This window comes from Tiliqua scincoides, chromosome 13 (genome assembly GCF_035046505.1).
Source record: "Tiliqua scincoides isolate rTilSci1 chromosome 13, rTilSci1.hap2, whole genome shotgun sequence".
In the NCBI taxonomy this organism is placed as follows: Eukaryota; Metazoa; Chordata; class Lepidosauria; order Squamata; family Scincidae; genus Tiliqua; species Tiliqua scincoides.
The window spans coordinates 725,448-747,184 of record NC_089833.1 but is presented as its reverse complement, the minus strand read 5'-3'; the positions used below and the strand labels follow the sequence as shown (position 1 = coordinate 747,184).

The window sequence follows — 21,737 nt, the reverse complement described above, 5'->3', positions numbered from 1 at the left end:
GAGGGGGACATGCTTCAGACGTACACAGTTTTGCAGGGGATGGAGAGAGTGAATAGAGGGACGTTCTTTACCCTCACACACAATACCAGAACAAGGGGACATCTACAAAACTGAATGTCGGGAGAGTTAGAAAAGATAAAAGAAAACATATCTTTACCCAGTGTAAATAGTCTTTGGAACTCCTTGCCACGGGATGTGGTGACGGTGTCTGGTGTAGAAGCTTTGAAAGGGGGGTGAACAGATTGGTGGAGGAAAGGTCCATCACAGGTGGCAAGCCATAATGGGTATGTGCAACCTCCTGGTTCTAGAAATAGGCTACCTCAGAAAGCCAGGTGCAAGGGACTGGCAAAAGGTGTCTTCCTGTCTTGTGTGCCCTCTGAGGTGTCTGGTGGGCCACTGTGAGATGCAGGAATCTGGACTAGCTGGGTCTTGGACCTGATCCAGAGGGGCTCTTTTTATGTTCTCCTTCATTGCGTGGGTTCTGCTAGGCGTGTGTTCCCCAAGCGGGCCCCCTGCCGCAATCCTGAAGCCAGGTCTGCTCCGTTTGAATCAAAATCAGGGAAGTTCCACACTTCTTAGTCTTGTGTGCTCAGGAGGTGGCCCAGAGTCCAGCCAGGCTGCTGCAGCCAGGGAAGGGGTCCATCCAACCACCATTTCTACCCCTTTGTCCTTGGGAGTAACCATGGCCAACGATGGGAGATGGGAGCAGTGATAAAACTCAGCTGTCGGTTTTATTTTTCTCCCATCAGTCCCAAACCGAATGCCGCAAATTGGCAAGGGACAGGACTGATTAAAACATCTGCTGGATTTTTCGGGTAATGGCTTTTCTCCCTCCTGGCAAATTGTGAGGCTGAATGGGAAGTGACTGAAGCAGGCAGAGACAGAAGGAGGGACGCGGTCTGCGGATGCCCTGCTTGTAGCCATGCTTGCCTTCATTTGGTGCAGAAGTGAGTGACACCCAACACACTCGCAGCACATGCACATATCATATTGTGCAAGTGAGACCATGCAGATATGTGCTTGACGTTCCCTCCGCTGAAGGATGCAAGGATGTGGCTGTTCCGTTGCGACCAAAAGGTTTGGCTGCAGCCTTTCCAACCGTGTCAGAAAAGGGCAGAGATCTTTCTGTTAATGAGCTTCCCAGCTGCCTCATTTGTGTCACTTTCTTTTCCTTTCCTTCCAGCCTGACGTTTGCTCGCTAAGCGCAGAGAGAGAAGAAAAGGGGATTGGCCTGTTGGAGAGCAGGGTTGGGAAGGGGCTTTGCATATCAACATGAAAGGGCTTGTTTATTTTGCAGCTGCTGGCTTCCAGGAGCAATTGGAGAGGGATTTGCGGCTCTCTCCCCAATTTGGTTTGTGCATCCAGAAGCCGGTTTTCGTTTAGGGTGGTTGTGACTTTGGGCAGGAGTCACACAAGGAACACAAGGTCATACATGCACACCCTCAAATGTTTGTGGGCCATTGCAGTTGGCCAAGATGCAGTGCCATTTAGAGCCTCTGTTGCTTGATTGTGTCCAGTGGAGCTTCTTATTGGGGCTTCTACCACATCATGGGAACATCAGCAGGCACAGCAGACCAGGATCCCTGAAGGTCCCTACTTTCTGTACCACAAGTGATCCTGGTCAGAGGAACTGCGGGCAATTTGGGCCAGGATATATACACAGTGGAGCAGAATCCACCTGCCTCCAGGAGTCCGGTGTTCCCTGGGACTGAGACAGACAAATGTCAAGAAGAAGCATTAAATGCTGCAAACGTATAAGCAGCAACTGTTACCCTGCACATGCCTGATCTCGTCTGATCTTGAAAGCTAAGCAGGGTCAGGCCTGGTTAGTACTTGGATGGGAGACTGCCTGGGAATACCAGGTGCTGTAGGCTTATACCATGTGTACCTTGACTCAACGATCTCCGACACTCTTTCTCTCGATACCGAGCTAAACAAGCGCATCGGTAAAGCAGCTACCACGTTTGCCAGACTCACAAAGAGAGTCTGGTCCAACAAGAAGCTGACAGAACATACCAAGATCCAGGTCTACAGAGCTTGCGTCCTGAGTACACTTCTGTACTGCAACGAGTCATGGACTCTTCGCTCACAACAGGAGAGGAAACTGAGCGCTTTCCACATGCGCTGCCTCCAACGCATCCTCGGCATCACCTGGCAGGACAAAGTTCCAAACAACACAGTCCTGGAACGTGCTGGAATCCCTAGCATGTATTCACTGCTGAAACAGAGACGCCTGCGTTGGCTTGGTCATGTCGTGAGAATGGATGATGGCCGGATCCCAAAGGATCTCCTCTATGGAGAACTCGTGCAAGGAAAGCGCCCTACAGGTAGACCACAGCTGCGATACAAGGACATCTGCAAGAGGGATCTGAAGGCCTTAGGGATGGACCTCAACAAGTGGGAAACCCTGGCCTCTGAGCAGCCCGCTTGGAGGCAGGCTGTGCAGCATGGCCTTTCCCAGTTTGAAGAGACACTTTGCCAACAGTCTGAGGCAAAGAGGCAAAGAAGGAAGGCCCATAGCCAGGGAGACAGACCAGGGACAGACTGCACTTGCTCCCGGTGTGGAAGGGATTGTCGCTCCCGGATTGGCCTTTTCAGCCACACTAGACGCTGTGCCAGAACCACCTTTCAGAGCGCGATACCATAGTCTTTCGAGACTGAAGGTTGCCAACCATGTAGAAAATAGGCCTCAAGGGACATCTGACTCCAGCACTGGAGCAAACCAAACGTGACTCTGCTACAGCCCCATGGCTGCCGTCTCCCACCTCCTTCCTTTTGGGAATGCAGCACCCTTCAGCCACTAGCCTGAGAGAGAAGGGGCTGTGGCCGCAGAGCACTTTCTTTGCCAGCAGCAGCACCAAAAGAAGATGTGGGTTTTGGTAACCCTGCGGGGGCAGGGAAGCAAGCCTCCTCCTCCTATGCCAGGAACTTGCTCACTACTGGAGCAGTGTGGAGGAGAGAACAATGATGGGCTAGAGTGTCTTTCCCCTCCACTTCCTTTTCTAATCCATGGAGCAGGAGGAGCAGAAGCTGGCACATCGTCAGGCAAGGCATGTGACCTCAGGTATCTGGAGGGAGCCCTGGGTCTGTTGCATCCACGGAAATTGAGGCAGGACATAGGAAAGGAGATGTTCTCTTAGGCATGTGAGGCTACAATGTGGAAACCCCAGTTTAGAGATTTGGGATGCCTTCAGTGTCCTGCACCCCGTGGATCAAGCTGTGCCAGGCTTGAGATGGGAGCCCGTACGGTCAGCATGTGACATTCTTCTGGGCAAGACACAGTTGCCACACCCCAGGAAGCTCCTGGCTTGGAGAAAGCAGAGACATGGGAGAGCCAGCTCCCAGCCACTGCCCCCCGTGTCACTCTGAAGGCTGCTTCTCTCCCTTGTCCAGGGCAATATGAATTCTGAGCAAAATTCTGAGCAAAGTTCTGAGCAATATGTTCTGAGCAAAGTCACTAGACTCCCCCCTCTGCCACCCCCAACTTGCTGACCTCTGACCCTGCTCTGCTCATCAGTCCCAAATTTGTGGCATCACTTTGGCTTCAAAGCTATTAATACTAAATATGCTAAATACTACTAGATATGGTAGTATTTCAGGTGCCAAGGAAGCGAAAGCAGTTAGGGCGGGGGTGGGGGCTTTTATTCTGTGGACAGGGCCATGCACAGGCAGGGCAATATCCTGCCACCTCCAGAAATGTAGTTGGCAGGAAGACAGGGTGTGCCTTCTTGGTTGCATCGCCCTGACTATGGAACTCCCTCCCACAAGAGGGAATCATCTGGCCCCCTGCTTATTGATCTTCAGCCCGCTATCAAAGACCCTTCAGGATTGACTTGTTGGTATTGGAGAGACGGCTGTTGTCCTTGGCTGATCCTGCTCACCAGTGTAGCTCCTGTTCCGAGTGTGTTCATGGCATTCTTCGTTTTATGAATCTTCCATGTAGCTTGGTCCACCTCTCCAATGTGATAGTATCTGAAACCTTCCCCCCCCCCATCCTAGACCCAGAACGAGGGCCAGTTTAGCTGTCCAGTTCTCCTGGAATCTGGTTTCATATCCCTTGGGCTTATCTCCCTTTGCAGTCATCCTTATCTCTCTCATAGCTTGGAAATCAAGCCCCCCCTCCCCCCGGCCAGGATATTAATGTTTTCAACGCTGTGCCTGGGTTCCCATGTTCCATCCCACTGGCTGTGCAGGGCTTGGGCGGAGGACACGTTCAGATGATAAACAGCAGTAAGTCACCTCCTCCAGTACATGCCGTTTCATTAACCGAGCCGGCTTGCTGGTCCGGATGCGGCCAATTCCCTCCCTGTGCTCAGTGTTAATGAAAAAGAGATTCGGAGCGGAGATGCTCGTCTCTCCACCAGGCAGTGGCCTTTGCACTTAATTGCTTTTATGTTGTCAAGTTTGCAGAGATTTTCCTCCACGTACAAAGCTGCCTTTTTTGCTCCTGTGTGACTGGGATCAGCTGGGGGGGGGGGGAGAGAGAACAACTAGTTGCTGGCCACTTTTTCAGATGTGTGGTTCAGCATTTCACAAACTGTGGGTCCGGACCCACTTGGTGGGCTGTGACCTGGTTTCTGGTGAGTCCCACAGAGTCTCCAGTGAGAATACAGGTGATGGGAAGATCCGATAACTTAGTGGTTCTCAAACATTTAGAACCAGGACCCACTTTTTAAATGAGAATCTGTCAGGACCCTTTCAGCCTGACAGATCGGCCTTTTCAGCCACACTAGACGCTGTGCCAGAACCACCATACCATAGTCTTCAGAGACTGAAGGTTGCCAACTCAGGACCCATCAGAAGTGATGTCATGACTGGAACTGACATCATCAAGCAGGAAATTTTTTAACACTCTTAGGCTGCAATCCTACCAACATTTACCCAGAAATCACATTTACTATCCTTGTTAAAAGCATATACATAGTAGGCTGCTAAAAGTACAGGTCTGTAACAGTCCCCCAAATGCAGTCACGTACCATGGGAGCATCAAGTCTAACATATTAAAAATAAAATATTGAAATGATTGGGGGAGCCAAATGAAATTGGCTCGCGACCCACATCGTGGGTCCCAGCCCACAGTTTGAGAAACACTATGATAACTCATTGCCCCTGAGGCTATTCAAAAACCATATAGATGAAAACTGTCCTGCAAAGAGCTGAGCTCCTGCAGTTTGCAAGCTTGTGTAAACATAGGGAGATAAATGTTTGAGTGTCATTTTTTCTGGTGTGAAGACTGGGTCACATCACTAAGCCCCTCAAGCCTTGAGGCTATTAACATAAGAAGAGCCCCGCTGGATTAGGCCAAAGGCCCATCTAGTCCAACTTCCTGGATCTCACAGTGGCCCACCAAATGCTTCAGGGAACACACAGACAACAGACACAACCTGCTTCCCGGTGCCCTCCCCTGCATCTGGCAATCAGAGGCAGCCTACCTCTACCTTGCACATACCTACCATGACTTGTAACCCATGATGAACCCTATTCATTAGGGCTGCCACCTTAGGAGAAATGGATTATTGCAAACAAACAAATAAATATTACTTGTAAATAAATAAATAATTTCTTTCTAGGTCACCTTTTTTTAAAGCCTGATAAACCTAGGTGGGTCCCAATAAAGTATCCCTTTTCAAAAGTGGGTCCTGGTGCTAAAATGTTTGAGAGCCACTGCTGTGGTCTGTCTGCAACATGAGAAGACCCAGTCTTCATCCCTTTGTTCTTTCTATTCTTACTGCACCCCCCCCCCCTTCTCCTTTTCCACCTCTAGGTACAAAGGTCCAGATTTAGGTGCTATGTTGATTGGGGGGGTTCTGCCCAAAACATCAAACCCATGTCAAGTCCCCCTCCCACAGCAAAGTATCATTAAAGAAATGTGCATTTTGATAACACTCCTTTGCATCATGTTTGACTACAGGAAAACACAATTGTCATGACATCATGTCACATATTTTCTTAACTCTGGAGGGGGAGAATTTTTTGATGGTGATGGAAGAACTCGCCTTAGGTTGGGGCATGATCCAAGTTTGGATCATGATCCATTTTTAATGGAATATGCCTGCCTCTGGACTGTCCGAGCCTGACTCTTCCTCCTGTGGAACTCCTTACCACAGGATGTGGTGAGGGCACCTGGTCTAGTAAAGGGAATTGGACTGATTTATAGAAGAAAAGCCCATTACAGGTTACAAGCCACAATGGGTATGTGCAACCTCCTGGTTCTAGAAGTCTCTGAATACCAGGTGCAAGGGAATGGCAACAGGATGCAGGTCTCTTGTTGTCTTGTGTGCTCCCTGAGACCACTGTGAGATCCCTGAGGCCACTGTGAGATACAGGAAGGTGGACTAGATGGGCCTTTGGCCTGATCCAGCAAGGCTCTTCTTATGTGCTTATGTTCTCCTCATCCTCCCAGGATTCAAAAAGTAAAAGGGGAACGGAGGAGAAGAGAAAGTGTGGAGGAGGAGGAAAGTAGTGGATTAGAATGTCAAGTGGGCACAGAGACAAGTTGCACCAGTCCCTTTTTCAGTCTGCCACCTGAGACAACTGTGAATAGCTGTTGAACAGGAGTCTGTCAGTCCACAGGGCTGAGCACTGGAATGGGCTACAAGCCACCAGTTGAAGTGAAACGATTGGTTTGAAGATCTCCAAACTCCAAGACACTCTGAAATGAGTGTCTTATTATCACCCATGAAATGAAGCTTATTTTTGAGATGATGATGTACAAGTTTCACCTATTTTAATTGGCATTTTTGTCTCACTAGCTTCTCCTTTGGATTCAACACAAAGGCACAGGGATGATTTGCAGTGAAAAGAGGAGGGTGAATTCTGAAGTTGTTCTGCCGGGTGCTGCTCTGAATCCATGAATGTCTCCTCTCTCTTCCAGCTCATGACCAAACATCCAGCAAAGCGCTTGGGGTGTGGCCCAGAAGGCGAGAGGGACATCAAGGAACATGCCTTCTTCCGCTACATTGATTGGGACAAACTTGAACGGAAGGAGATCCAACCTCCTTTCAAGCCAAAAGCTGTAAGTTCCTCTTTAGTCTCTCTTTCTTTCTCTCTCCCTCTCTCTGCCTCTTACACCAACACAGGTATTCCAAGCTACACAAGACTGGGACACAATTCCCTCCTTATGAGTCAGCAGTGTGGACTTTTTCCTTGTGTAATGGATGCATTGGAGCTCTTTTCTCCATTCATGGAAGTGTGCCCTCCCTGCAGTTTTGAAGGAGCTCTTTGTCAATTGGTAGAAGATATGGGTGTGCCTTCCTGTGAGGCATGGCTCATGGAGTGTGCCTCTTTTTGAGACCAGGTGGTGGTCTTCCTGAACCCGCTTCTACAGGTTGCTCTGACAAGGGCCTGATCTGAGAGAGATGCACCAGTCATCTTTCCTACATTCACTTTTAGTGCATTTTGAGATGTCCAGTGTAGACACCACAAGAGCTTCTGAAAAGCCATCTGGCAGGCAGGAATGACCTATACAAGAACCTTAAGTAGTATACCTGGGTCCTCTCGCATGCAAAGCAGTGCTCTGCCCACTGAGCAATACTCCCTCTCCCAGGTGTTTCTGCTTGGCCTAAGCACAGTTTTTACAGCATAAGCCTGAAATGCAATGAGCTGCCCCAACGCCAAGCATGATGTGGTGTCTGTTTGGGTGTTGGGTATCTTGCTGCACACCCGGAGTGTGCCCATCTTTTCTCATGCCTGTGTGTGCTTCCAACTGTGTGTTACAGCATTCAGCCAGAACCACAGAACTTTTGAACACCCCGGCCACAGCTGTCCTTCCCCCTGTCAAAATTCTTTCCTTCCTCCGATGAGGGAGCAGTCCTTTTTCTCTCCTCTAAACAGCATCTGAACATCCATCTCGGAACATCCCGTAGGCCTGAATTATTCACGAAGAGGCAATTCACTCAGCAGGTGGGAAGGCAGGCCAGTGGCCTGAATAGGTAATGCGTACAGACCAGGAGCTGGGGGCAAATCTGGACTGGAAAAAAGGATTCTGGTCTTTCCTTTCCCCAGTGTGCCACGGTGGCCATGCTTCTGAGTGCCGAGGTGACTTGCTACCAGGAAGGGACGTGATGGGCACCCGCCATGTGCAGCTCTGTTTCCCAGAGCGTGTCCAGCTTTACCTCGAAACTGGGCAAAGCGCTGTGACTTTCTCACAAGTTGTTTCTGGGAAATAGATGCAGGAGACCTGCTGAGTCATGAACTAGAACTCACCTTGTTAGATTTTAATCAGTAGATGCTAGATGTGGACACCGCAACAGATATCCCCAAAAGCAGGGAGAGGCCCAGCTGGGATTGGAGAGGAAGTGGGGGTGTCTACCCAATTCCTCCCACACTGCAGCATCAGTCCACTGTGCCCTGTTTTCCTCCCCCCACATCTGCTGCGATGGGGCACATTTTCAACTCCACAGCTTTGAGGGACTGTCTCAGTTGGAGAAGAGATATGGGGGCAAAGTGTTTAGAGAGTCCTCCTCCTCCCTGCCCTGTCTGGATCCAAATCAGGGTGGGGGATCCTCGTGGACATGCTAGGCATGTTGTGTGTAATTTTGCCCTCCTGACATGTTGGTTGGTTTGATAAGGTTGGGTTGGAGCTGAATTCTTCCTGCCCCTTCCCTAAACCCCCTGTTTCAAACCCTGGCCTCCCCACCCTGCTCCTGTTTCTCTTGTCTTTTAAGCTGTAGGTGGGTTTCCTGTGCTGCACTGTGGTGGGGGGAGGGGGGAGGAGAGGAGCAGCATTGTGCTGTCAAATGTCAAAAGCAAACTTCCCCCCTACACACATTTAACCTTTTATTGATAATCTGCACTGACATGTGCATGAATGTGTGTGAGAGAGAGACAGAGAGCACATGCGCTTGCTCTGAGAGAGGCCACGCGTGGCTGATCTTGGGCTGTGGTCTCTGCATACCGATTGCCGGCCTGACTCAGAGTGAGCCCTCAGCACTGGATTTCAGCCTTCACACACCGGCTCTCGTGGAGATCATGACTGGGTGTTTGAAAATAAATAAATCTAATCCTTCTTTTCCTTGACACAGAAGCCTGCGCTCTGGCAGGCCTTTCGGTGTTTTGTTCAGGCAAAAGCCGTGGCAGTGGGTTTCTCAAGAGAAAACAATAATATAGAGTACATCTTAATTACTGAGTGTGAAGCTGCCTTGTGGGGAGGCCTCTGAGGGCTGCCAGTTTGCAGTCTGAACGGCGGCAACCACTGCAAGCAAACTCTTGGCTATAGATCCTGAAGCTTGGGAAGGTGGGATGTGGGAAACGGCACCAGGCTGGCACTCAAAGTGGTGTTCTCCGAACCTGTCTGGGGTCCAGTCATTTGTCCACCTAAGTCTGTACTGCCTGCTGAAGAGCAATGGGGCAGTCCCGCCTGCTGTCCTATCAATGAGGTCTGGAGCAGTCCTGCCTCTCTCAGTCTTTCCAAGGCTTGAATGCTTCCTTGTGTGATATCTCTGGTTTTTTCATCATCCAGTCAGGACCAATGAGAAATATTTTATGGGGTCTTTGCTGGGAATGGGGGAGTCTCTGTGAAAGCAAGCCTTGATCCTGGTGAAATAGAAAGGCTATATTCTGGGCTGACAGCTTAATGTTGGTGACTGTAAAAAGGGAGGAAAAATGCCCTTTTCTTCTGCGATAAATATTAGAAAGAGCTCTTGGTGATCTGTGTAAAATAAATCTTCCACTTCTCAGGGCCATTTTGAGAGCTCTGGGTGGGCCTGACCACAACACTAAATGGGGTAAATTTTCTCCCTGGTGCTCCTGTTAATTGCAGAAATTGACATAGGAGGTAAATCTCTCCCCCTGTTTGAAAAGCAACTGTTTTGGCCCTGGAGCAGGGAGACTGTGGTTCTGAGATCTATGGATTGCTCTCAACAGTATAAAAATGGAACCTGACTTTTCGTTGGCAAGAATGAAAGAAGGCTTCTTTCTTTAAAAGCCTGGGTTGTTTTTGTTTGTTTGTTTTTAATTTTTAGAGAGGGAAAGAAGACTTTCCCCCTGACACAAAGGCAGTGGTGTAGCTAGAAGGGGTACAAAGCACTAAGTTTTGCACAGAGCCTCACCGCAGCATGCAAGGGGCCCCTCCCCTTCAGAGGTGAGGGGAGAAAAACAGAGGCATAGGTTTGGAGCCTGGAATGACTTCAAAAGAGAGGGGAACTTTGCACATGGCAGTGAGGCTCCTTGCAAAACTTAGTGCTTTGGATCCCCTCTAGCTATTCCACTGCACAAAGGGCTGCCTGCTGGGGATTAATTAATAAAATAGCAGTGTGCCAGTTGGGGACAGCTGGATAGCAAATTGGCTTTTGCTGATAGGGGCCTCCCAGCCTTTCAAGGAACAAGATGCAATTGTCACTTCTCGTTCACACAACGAACAAGAGGCGAATGATGTTCTGTGAACAGCACAGGCCCTCGGGGATTGCTCTGTTACCAGATCTGCACCGCAGTCTCCTGCCATTGTCATTTCGATGAACGGCGCTGGGCACTGACTGCGGCTCCCAGATCCTTCCGTTTGGACTGGCCCAGAACATTTGGCAGCCGTCCACCTGAAGAGTCCACAGCTGTTTGCCACCATGGCTATGTGGAACCTGCATGTTCCAAGACAGTCTACCTCTGAATCCCATTTGCCACAGAGCAGCATAGGAGGAGCGTGGCCTCTGCATGGACTTCTGGAAGCATCTGGCTGGAATCAGGTTGCTGGACTGGGTGAAGCCCTTGATCTGCCCCCCCTCGACTCTGATGTTCTTCATGCCTACAGATGGCTTCAGAGAGCCATGTCTTCACATGCTAATGGCAGCTGTCACAGGGTGGCCTGTCTGCTTTGAAGGTCTCATAGCCTGTGGTCTTATCCATGGATGGTACTTGGTCTGTTTTTATCTCCTTGGAGAGCTCCTCATTCAACTGCACAAATGGGTCGCTGTTGTTGGAACGCACTGTAAGATGAACCATCCCGGCCTTGACGTTCTTAGGAGGTTCCTCAGGGGGAACCTTTCCAAATGAGAAGCCACAGAGATGTAGGAGAACCAATGCGAGCAGTTTGCAGGCTGATAGTTTGGCAAATCTGCTTTTCCATTTGGACAAAAAGTCCATTTTGTTTCCCAGCCTTGGTTCCAATGGGGGGGGGTGAGGCACAGCCCCCTTCCTTTGGAGCCAGCGCAGGCGCCCTCTCCAACATCTCCATGCCAGGCACGTCTGAAGCTAGTGAGCCGCAAAGCTGTAGCGACACGGGCAGGGCAATTCGGCCAGAGCTTGCTGCTGGCATGAGCAGGTCATTCTCTCTGCCACACAGTGCCATGGCGATCACCTCCCGCCTCACATCCATTCTCTGAGAACCTGCCTGGCAGGTTTCTTCCCTCTCGCTCTTGGGGAGGAGGTAGGACTGGAAGAGGTCGAGAGCAGCCTGCTTCTGCCCTCCCTGCCAGTCAGTTGCTTTGGGGCAGCCAGTTTGCAGACACGAATGGGAGGGAGATACGTTCTCTCTAACCAGGATAGTGTGCATGTACATGTCAGTGTGTGCGTACGCCATGGTTTTCTGCCTGGAGTGACTTTTCCCCAGAGGGCCCACATGTGTGACGCCTCTCCCTGGAGCACATGCTAATGTCCTGTTTTCAGGCCTGCCTCATCCACAGGCTATTTTGGATCACGCGCGTAGGTGACAGACGAATTGGCGACGGTGGGTGGACAGTGGGGGCTCCGGTCTCCGTTTGTCCCACCTCTAGCACTCTCCCCTTCTCCCTTCCATTCTCCAGTGGATTTGAAAAGAAAAGGGGAATGGAGGAGAAGATGAAGGAGGAGGAGTGTGACACTCGAGCCCACTACCTTTCTGTTCCGGTTTCCTCTTCTTTTTTGAATCCAGGGAGCAGGAGGAAAAGGAGCAATGGTGGCTGTTGCGGCAGGGATTAAGATGGGGTGACATTTGGTGCACTGCCACAGGTACCGGGAAGCTTTGAGCTGGCCCAGCACATCCGGGACCTGTGGCCAGGGGAGGCACAGCCTCCCTCTGACAGAGCCCCCAAAATGCCTTGCAGCACCACACCACAGCAAGTGCCTCACCCGCCACATGGCACACAGCACATGTGCACCCAGTCTCCAGCTCAGACCCAATCAGCCCAAGGTGCCTGATCACAGCATACGGCCGCCAGTTTTGTGTTTCCGCCTGTCTCTTCCCCCAGGCCAGCCGTAAACTCCGCGCCCAGAAAGGAAGCAATTGCTTGGCTGCCAAGGGAACATTTTCAGGTCAGCTCTCTGGCAAACCTCCCAGGGAAGGACAGAAGCTCCAGAAATGTTGCACGGCCCCCTCAGCTTGCCCTGAATGTTCACACTCGGGGCAGGGATGGTGTTGCCGACCAGGCTCTCTCCGTCTGTCTGGGGGACTGTGATGGGATGCACACACACACACACACCCTGCCTCTGCTCTTGGAGAATGTGCAAGGGGCAGCTGTGCCTTTAATCATCTTGATTTCTGACTGTCATCCTCTGCAAAGACTTGCTGTCAGTTTTGGTTAGAGGATACAAGTGTCTTTGAAGTTGGCTCTTGGGACTTGAAATCCGGGGAGGAAGAATCTCTTCGAGCCTGCCTGGCTTCTGCTTCTGAGGAAAGGTGTGAGAGAGCAGCTCTTCAAAGGGCTGAAGACGCCCTCCGAGATGTGCAGCTTAGCAGCAGCACAACACAGTGCTCACTGTGATCGCCACACTGTTACGCGGCCATGTCGGGAAGGGCTGTGTCTTGGCACCTGAGCTTTGCACATTGCAGGCCCCAGGTTCCCAGCTGCAGCTCCAGGCATGGCTAGAAAAGGCCTTTCTCCGCCTGGAGCCCTGGACAGCAGCTGCACAGTCAGAGCAGACAGTCATGAGGACAGCCTGCCAAAAAGAAAAAAGGGGGCAGGATGGAGATGTGTCAGATTTTGCAGGGGATAGATGTGCTTTTCCCTCACACACAGCCCCTGCACCAGGGAATAGCCACCAATTGCGTGTCAGAACAGACAAAAGAAAATACTGCTTTGCCCAGTGGGTCATTAATCTGTGGAACGCCTTGCTACAGGATGTGGTTATGACATCTGGCCCAGATGCCTTTGAAAGGGGATTGGACAGATTGATGGAGGAAAAGTTCATCACAGGGTACAAGCCATGATGGGTGTGTGCAAACTCCTGGTTCTAGAAGTGGGCTGTCTCTGAATACAAAGTGCAAGGGAGTGGCAACAGGATGCAGGTCTCTTGTTGATTCGGGTGCTCCCGGAGGCATTTGGTGGGCTGCTGTGAGATGCAGGAAGCTGGACTAGATGGGCCTTTGGTCCAGTGGGGCTCTGCTTATGTTCTTCTGTTAGCTGGGTGCGCCAAGGGTCTGTCTCCAGCAGAGCAGTGTACTGTGTAATGTGGACACATGCCAGCCTCAGAGAGAGGCCTTACCCATTTCTCTTTGGAAGACCAATTCTCAGAGGGCCCACCCAGCCTGGTCAGTCCCTAAATGACAGCAGTAGTGCCTAGGAAGCAGTTGGGGTGGCCATGGGATGCGACGGAGAGCTCTGCACTAGGGAGGCGCAACTTGGTGCCAGCCCAAGCTTGTTGCCTGCTGCCCTCCCTTGCCAGGGTGGGCAAGAACACCACCCTCCTCTGTCCCATCCTCCTCTTACCTTAGGGAGTTGGAGGAAGAGGAGCGGTCTGTGTGGGTGGGTGTTCACTGCCTGTTTAAAAACAGTGGGCAGAGGGATGGCTGACCTCATGGCCTGGCAAACCCTGCGTGGATCCTCTCAGCGCCCACCCTCGGCTCACCACTTGAGCTGCCTGAACCGAGCCCCTCACTCTTCTGGAGAGACCCATCTGGGCCCAAATATCTGGGCTCAGTTCCATGCAGTTTGATTTGGGGTTGGATTCTTGGAGTTTGTCGCTGGGATGACAGCTCTGAGATCAGGCAGGCAGGGCCCAGAACGCCTGTCAGCCCCACAGTCACAGTGTCTCCCCCTACAAGCTCCCAGCTGACACTCACAAGAGAGACGCCTGACAGTTTGCAAGTGTTTGCCTTGAATAATGGATTTTTTTTAAAAGCCTGCTGTTAAGTGCATTAAAAATGCAAATCTGTTTTTCTTTGCAAATGAAAGTTAAATACCATGGAACCTCCTCTCCACCCCCTCCCCCTCCAAAGCCATCGCCTGGGACAGGTCTTTGGATCCCTGTGTTTGGAAGGGAGGAAAAACTGCATGGCTGAGCTGTGCCGTTCCTTGGAGGGAATCACGCTAAGCAAGTGACGCTGCCATGTGGGCTCTGATAAGACCTCACCAGTGAAGGGGAACCATTAATTGTGATTGTGACAGGAGCTGACAGGGCCTTGGGTTGGGGGAGTCGAGCGCCATTTGCGATGCGGTGGTGTTCTATTAATAGCTTCCTTTCTCAGCTCCAGAGGTACAGCAATCTGGCATCTGGACCGTCTACAAATGGCTATGTGCAAAACTGGCAGGTGGGCATGGGGCACATGGCCACGGAGCCAAAAAACCACCCACAAGGGAGTAAAAGTTTGGGAACTTTTCTCAGGGAAAACTGCAAGAAGAGAGACCTTCTTCCTAATATTCAGCTTGTGGTCACCAAACACTTAATGCATTGATTGATTGATTGATTGATTGATTGATTGATTGATTGATTGATTGATCGATTGATCGATTGATTGATTGATTGATTTCAATCAATTGACCAATCAATCGATGGATCGATCAATCAATTTCACACGTATCCTTCTTCCAAGGAACCCAAGCCAAAAGCAGGCAGATGGTAGGTGCTCCTCACCAGCAGTGATGACTTCAAGATCAGCCTCCCCCACTGTAACAGCCATTTGAAGAAGCAGATGCTGACATCAGTGGCGTATCTAAGGTGTGGCAAGTGGGGACATCTGCCCTGGTCATCACTTGAAGGGGGACGCTGGGTGAGGACTACCATATTCTAACTGATGGTGCCTTTTTGAACCCGTTTCAGGGAACCTCCAAAAAGGTAAACGCCTGCAGAAAAAATACAAGGTGTTTCCATATACCTGAAACAGAGACGTGGCAAATGCACAATGCTATTAGGAAAGAGAATCATTTTTTGCTTCCCATCCCATGATCTCCCCTTCCCTGTTTCACATTGAATAAATTCACTTGGTGGGATGGACAGGGCTGGCTTCCCACCCTATGATCTCCCCTTCGCTGTTTGGACAGGGGCACCATTTCCCCTAGTTATGCCACTGGCCATCATGTCACATGAGGAGAGGCCCCATAGCAGCATCTTCTGGTTCTGTGGGGCCACTGGCAATGTGGGCACCCTTCTTCCCCTGCAGTCTCAGCCACTCCTCCCATGAACCCCAGTGATGGAGACCCTGTAGCCTTGTCAAATGGGATGGGGATCCTTTGTGACTGGTTTGCAATCAGGTGCCCCACAACAGCTGGGCAAAGGAGAGGCTGGTGTCACGGAAGGTGTTGCTGCAGTTGTGCCCAGGACGCTTCAGCATTGCTGGTGGAGAGCAGGCAGGAGCCTGGCCAGTTCCTTTGAAGGGAGACCACTGTGTTCTCCCTAAAAGGGTGGGCTGCAAAGCTAGGATAGAAAATATACATATATATAATTTAAAAAGCATACCAAGAAAGCCAGAGTGATGCCCTCACCCATGCATGTGGCACATTTGTGGGCAGGCACGGTATTGCATGCCTCTGGTCCAGCTCTGCAAGTGATTGTCTCTCCATCTCATCCTCCTATGATGACTTGCTGGGTGGACCTCTGACGGCAGCTTCCCTCCTTGCACTTCCATGACAGCCGTTGCAAGATGTGCTCTCCGCCTGCCGGGGGTGTCAGTACTTTGCATTTTTCCTTTTGTGTTTTCTTCTCTCATTTGCTCATTCTAAGATACTTTGCCTCACCCGGGGGAGGGGGGAGGGGCACGCAGCAGGCCACATCCAACTCGCCTTTTGGGTTTTCCCTTTTTGTTTGGTTTTTGCCACCTACCATGAGTTCTTTTCTTCCCCTTTCATAGTGCGGACGGAATGCGGAAAACTTCGACCGGTTTTTCACCCGCCACCCACCTGTCTTAACACCACCTGACCAGGAAGTCATCAGGAACATTGACCAATCAGAATTTGAAGGATTTTCCTTTGTTAACTCTGAGTTTTTTAAGCCTGAAGTCAAGAGCTAAGTAGCCATTGTAGACCATCTTCCTCCTCCTCCTCCTCCTCCTCACCACCACCTGACCCTTGCGCACCTGTCATCACCTGGTCCCGGCAGCTGGCCGGGATGTGGCGACATCCTCCATTGCAAACGTTTGGCTGTCATGCTTTGACTTTCTTTTGTGGTGATGCGAGAATGACCCTGATTCCAAGACGCGAGTGTCAGCAGCCACCTGCCCAGGTCTTGAGTCTGCAAGAGCAGTGGGCACCTGTGCTCCTTTTGCAGAGTGATGCCCTGGTTCTCTCTGGTTCCTTTCCAAATCTTCTGGTCCAGAAGAACTTGGTTGTCCATTTCACACGCGCGTGTGGACTTTCTTCTTTGTCTTCCTTGCAGCCTTCCTGTGAAGCCAGACTGTGCACATGGACAGCCACGGTTGTATCTGGGGCTGCTGGAAAACCTGCCCTTGTGCAGGAGTGTGCCCAGATCCATTGGGAGCAAACTGCAAGAGAGGAGATTCCACCTGGGCATCAGGAAGAAATTCCTGACGCTCAGGGCGGTTCGGCAGTGAAACAGATTGCCAAGGGAGGGGGTGGATTCTCCCCCAATTGAGATTTTCAAGCAGAGGCTCAACTGGCTCTAGGACAGGGGTGTCAAACTCTTGTCATATAGAGGGCCAAATAGCATTCATGATGCCTGCTGAGGGCCAAAGGTGATGTCATTACACAGGAAGTGATGTCATTGAACAGGTTAAAACCAGAAAGAAACACTCTGCTCATGTAGGAACTCATTAGCTGCTAATGACAGGAGAGAAAATACACAAATCTTGATCATATTTCAAGACATGGGAGAACCCAATTATCATGTGGGCCACCCTTTCAGCAGTGTCACCTCAGCATTGCTCAGCAGCTGAGAGCCTGAGGGCCAGATAAAAAGCTTCTGCGGGCCGCATCTGGCCCCGGGGCCTTAGGTTTGACACCCCTGCTCTAGGAGGATTTCCCACTACAGGCAGGGGGTTAGACTAGATGACCTTGTAGATCCCTCCCAACTCTATCACTCTGTGCTTGAGAAAGTTCACTGATCCAGGTTAGACTCCTCTGCTTTCTCCTAACATTCCTCACCAGTTTCACTGGAGGCAGTGCCCCTACATGCCCCCAAGTTCACTTCAGCTGCAGTTTGACAGCCTTCATTGTGAGCCACCTGGCATCTGGGGTCCAAGAAGAAAAGTAAGATTAGGGAAGCACAAATGTCTGAACACCCACTTGCACAAGTTTGCCCACTGGCTATGTGAATGTGGCTTCTGTTTAAACTGACCAACATGAGTAGCAGCACAACCCGATGCATGTCTACTCAGAAGTAAGTCCCACTGTGTTCAGCAGGGCTTACCCCCAAGAAAGTGCGCCGAGGATTGCAGCCGAGGTCCAGCAGTTCCGTGCCTTCAGAATGCTGGGCTGGCCAGGTTGCCTCTGCGTGCTTGGAAGTCGGTGGTCCCTCTCGCATCTCCCGCCTGTGGTCTTTTCTTCCCCAACTTTTGTGGGTTTTATTTCCTTCCGCCTTGGCGGAGGCTCCTGGTCCAGGTGCCAAAAGGACAGGCCTTCCTTCTGTTCCACTGTGCTTTCAAGTGTGTCAAAAACCTGATATTTTACTGAAATTAAGCTGATATTTAAAAATCCAAACAGTATTTGTGTAACTTGACTGAAGCTGTAAAGTATTTTTGTCTCGACTAATATTCTTCGAAGAAGAACCGAATTTTGCCGCTGGGATTTTCCGTTGTCTCTGTTTCTGGCAACCCCAAACAGAACAAAAGGAAAGGAAAGGGGGTGCTTGGGGGCCTTTGATGTCGCTCACCCACCTTCCCTTCTGCACTCTGACGCCTCCTCTTTGTGGGGCGCCCACCTACGGATTTGCTTTGAGGTGTTTATGTGCCAATTTTTTTCCAGTTACGATTCTAAAATAAAAAGTAAGAAATCTTGTTTTGAGGAAACCGCAATTTATTTGTAGCCAGACGAGGAATGGCTCTCAGTGGTGGGTTTGGGGACAATTGCAGAGAAGAATTTTGAAGGGCAAAAGTTGTCATCTGCAAGCCAAATCTGAACTCCTCTTTGCAAATTAGACATTGCGCACTGAAAGCCCCAACAGTTGTGAAATGGCGAATCAGCACATTTATCATTTGTTTAGAAATAGAGGCAGTGGCGTAGCTAGAGGGGGTGCAAAGCACCAAGTTTTGCAGGGAGCCTCACTGCAGTGTGCAAGCAGCCCTTCCCCCTCCCCTTTGGAGCCATTCCAGGTGGGGGAGCAAAATGGAGGCTCTCCCCCTTCCAGTATGGTTCCAAAGGTGAGAGGGAGGGGCCGCTTGCACACCACGATGAGCCTCTCTGCAAAACTTTGTGCTTTGCACCCCCTCTAGCTATGCCACTGGATATAATGAACTGGAAATCTCAGCGCTAGATCCTGAAGTCCTGGTTGGACCTTCTAATAGAATATGATCTGCTGAACATACGGTGTGGCACATGCATTCCACAAGCTCTCTGTGGTACCTGCCTAGAGCAGACAGCTTCCCCTGTCATTGAGATCATAAGTGCATCACACTAACATTTCAGCCACTTGCATACAAAGATAGCTTTTGGATGGATCTGCACGTGCTCACCTTGCCTTCATCCCAGCCTGTGACAAATGCAGCAACTCCAAGATGACAATAGACAAGTTGTGGGTTTCCAATTCCTCTCATTCTGGGCAATCTGCAAAAGCCTTGAGGGTCCACTTGGCCTGGTCTTTTGTTGAGCTGCATTTCGTGTTCCTCTTCAGTCCAGAGGCGATGCAGATCAGATGCACTGAAGGAGGAAGGCAGGCCAATCTTGCCCTCCTGTCGAAATATTTAGGGGTTGACAGAGAAAAGCAGGAGAGCCCCATTTGGCGGAGCCCCAAACACAGGGAATGGCTTTCCATTCCGCCTCAGCAAGCCTAGTTGCCTTCCTTGGCAAGCTCTTTTGAGCCCTTGGTCAGGTTTTGGGTGGGCGGCTTTGGCAGAAGTTCCACCCCCAGCAGTGCTTCTGCGCCAGGCAGCATGTGGTCATTCAGGTGAGTCACCGGTGGTGCATGGCTCAAGTCTGGAGGCAGCTGGTGCTTGTCAGCAATTAGCAGCTTTTGAGCAGGAGAGATGCAAGTGGCAATGAATCTCCCTTCTCCAAATTCCACCCCTTCCTCTGGAGATCTGCTTCTGTTGAATGAATGGGGCGGGGGAGGGTGAGAAGGAAGCTTACCAGAGTCATTCTTCGGGGTCGCTACAGAGAGGCATGGAACCTGGAGAAGTCAGTTATGAAATCTGAGGACAGAGGTCTCTTCCTGCATGTGCAGTCCACGGACTGCCTTGTTGCCAAGCAAGAGTCCCTGCCTAGAGATGCCCAAAGAGACCATGGCATTCCAGTGTCTTCAATAGTTGTGTAGACAAGCGAGTGTTGGTCTGGGCCCACAGGAGAGGGTAAGACATGCTTTGTCCCGGTCCCCCCATCTCCCGCTGTAATGTCCTTTTCCACACAACCACACAAGGGAAATAAATCCTGTTCCTACTTTAGGCATGTTCATAGGAAGAACTACCTGTTCCTATCAGCCCAGTGGCATAGCTAAGGGGGGCAGGGGGTACATTGCCCTGGGTACCACATCTTGAGGGGGGTGCCAACCCACACCCCCAATAGCAGATCCCAAGGCAGGCAGGGGCCTATTGTGAAAACCAGAAGTGCCTTTCTAATACCTCCAGCAAGCCTTCTGAGGCCCAGGGAGGCTGCCACCTGGGGGGGCAGTGTTCTGAGCATCTGGCCCATTAGTAGATGATAAAAAAATTTTTTGCCCGCAGGTGCCAGATCCCTTAGCCTCACCTCTGTATCCACCCCCAAAATCCTTCCCTTTTCCAGAGATCTGCTGCACTTATGGGGCGGGGATGGTGGTGGTGACACAGGTTAGAAACAGCCTCTGAAGATTCTTGAAGAGGCTGAAGCCTCTGCTCAGTGTCATTTCCCCGGCTTCTTCTTGGCCCTCACTGCCCTCTGCTTCCTTTGCTGTCACTGTGGTTGCACATGCCTCTAGCTTGTGGGCAAAAAAAGCCATCACACCACAATGCTGCATCTTCAAGAACCAAGTCTCAGGGTCAGTAAACAAAGGCCCCAACTCCGTTAGGGCCTTGAACTGTTAGAGCAAACGTTCCAGCTGCACAAGATCCTTCACCACAGTGTGAAAGCCGGGCTGCTGGTTGTGTACTTCCAGGGCATGGCTGCAAAAGCACAGAGGTCTGGCATGTGCAGCCCTGGCTCCAGAAGCCTCTGCCGGTGCAGGTAAGTTGACAGCAGGGATATGTTGTTGGGAGATAAGGGGGAGTTTTGGGGTGGGGTGGGGATGACAGGGAGAGGGTGGGTCCCGGTGGCAGAGACTTGTCCCAGGGCCCTCCCCACTCTTTCCCAAACTCCCTATTCTCTCCTCAGACCTGCGCCAGCAAAATAAGACCCATACAACCGCATCCCAGGGCCTAACAGAGCACAGGGTGGGGTGACACAGTACACAGCAACTTGACCACCCTGCACAATCACATTGCCCCCACATGCATGCGTGCTACACCCCCCCTTGCAGAAGGGCTCCATTTCTGAGCCAAAACCAGGCAGAAAGGCAGGGAGCCACCCAGAGTGCCACAGGGCAGGAGGGCATACCACTACCACTGCTTGCTGCCTGGATAAGTCCACACCTGGCACCCCCCCTCCTTCAGTGGCACCCATGGCCAACACCCTGGCCTGCCACACCTTAGATATGCCCTAGACCCAGAGATAATCACCTGTTCCTACCGCGACTGGCTGTCAGATCACCCCACCATCACCATTGGGTGCAGCTGCATTGGCCCCAGTGCTGGGAAATAGTCACATAGGGATGCTGCAGTCCTTTTATTTTTTCACATGTTTATGCTGCCCATTCTAAGGAGCTCAGGGTGGCACACACAGTTCCTCTCCTCCTTTGGTCCTGAAAAGGACAATCTGCCCAAGGACAAGGATGGTGAAAGCAAAATGGCCCCAACAGTACACAATTGGGCCCAAACAGCTGTTGTTGTTTTTTTTGCCTCAACTCCCCACATTCTTTTTTTCACGCCTGGTTGTCTTGCTCCAGGAAGGATCAGTGGTCAGTGTCTTCTTTGCCCCCCTGAAGTCCCAGGTTCAACGACCAATTAATTGAGTGAAAAGGATCTTGGGAGCTGGTTGGAGGAAAGGCCCTGGAGAGACCCTGGAGAACTGCTCCAAGTTACAGGAGCCATACTGGACCAGGTAGACTAAAATGGTGTGAGGCGGCAGAAAGATAGATTCTGTTAGAAGGGCTGTTTCATGCTCCACTTCCTTTTCTAATTTTATATTACAAAATTGCACTTCAGTAAAATTAATACATCATTGAGAAACACTTACTTTTGACACTACACACAAGAGAAAGCCTTTGGCTTTTGGCATTTTCGCTGGCACTGCGGGAAGACCTTCCTATACAAAATGGAGAGAGCTTGTTCACCATAGCCATTTCTCACTGAACTTCCTGCAAATGCACGCCCTGCATTCAGATACGCATCGAGTGCATGCTTTGGGAAGCCAGTATATCTCATATGCAACACTTGGGCCACA

At 50.8% G+C, this 21,737-nt stretch overlaps 1 protein-coding gene across 1 annotated transcript in view; it reads left to right on the top strand.

The window, feature by feature from the left end:
- Positions 1-16,307, top strand: part of PRKCB (protein kinase C beta) — a 54,156-nt gene extending 37,849 nt beyond the window's left edge. The window contains exons 8-9 of the mRNA XM_066640403.1: positions 6,875-7,015; positions 15,971-16,307. Of these exons, the coding sequence (XP_066496500.1) occupies positions 6,875-7,015; positions 15,971-16,129 (300 nt within the window). The 3' untranslated portion in view covers positions 16,130-16,307. The remainder of the gene's footprint in view (positions 1-6,874; positions 7,016-15,970) is intronic.
- The last annotated feature ends 5,430 nt before the right edge of the window (positions 16,308-21,737 follow it).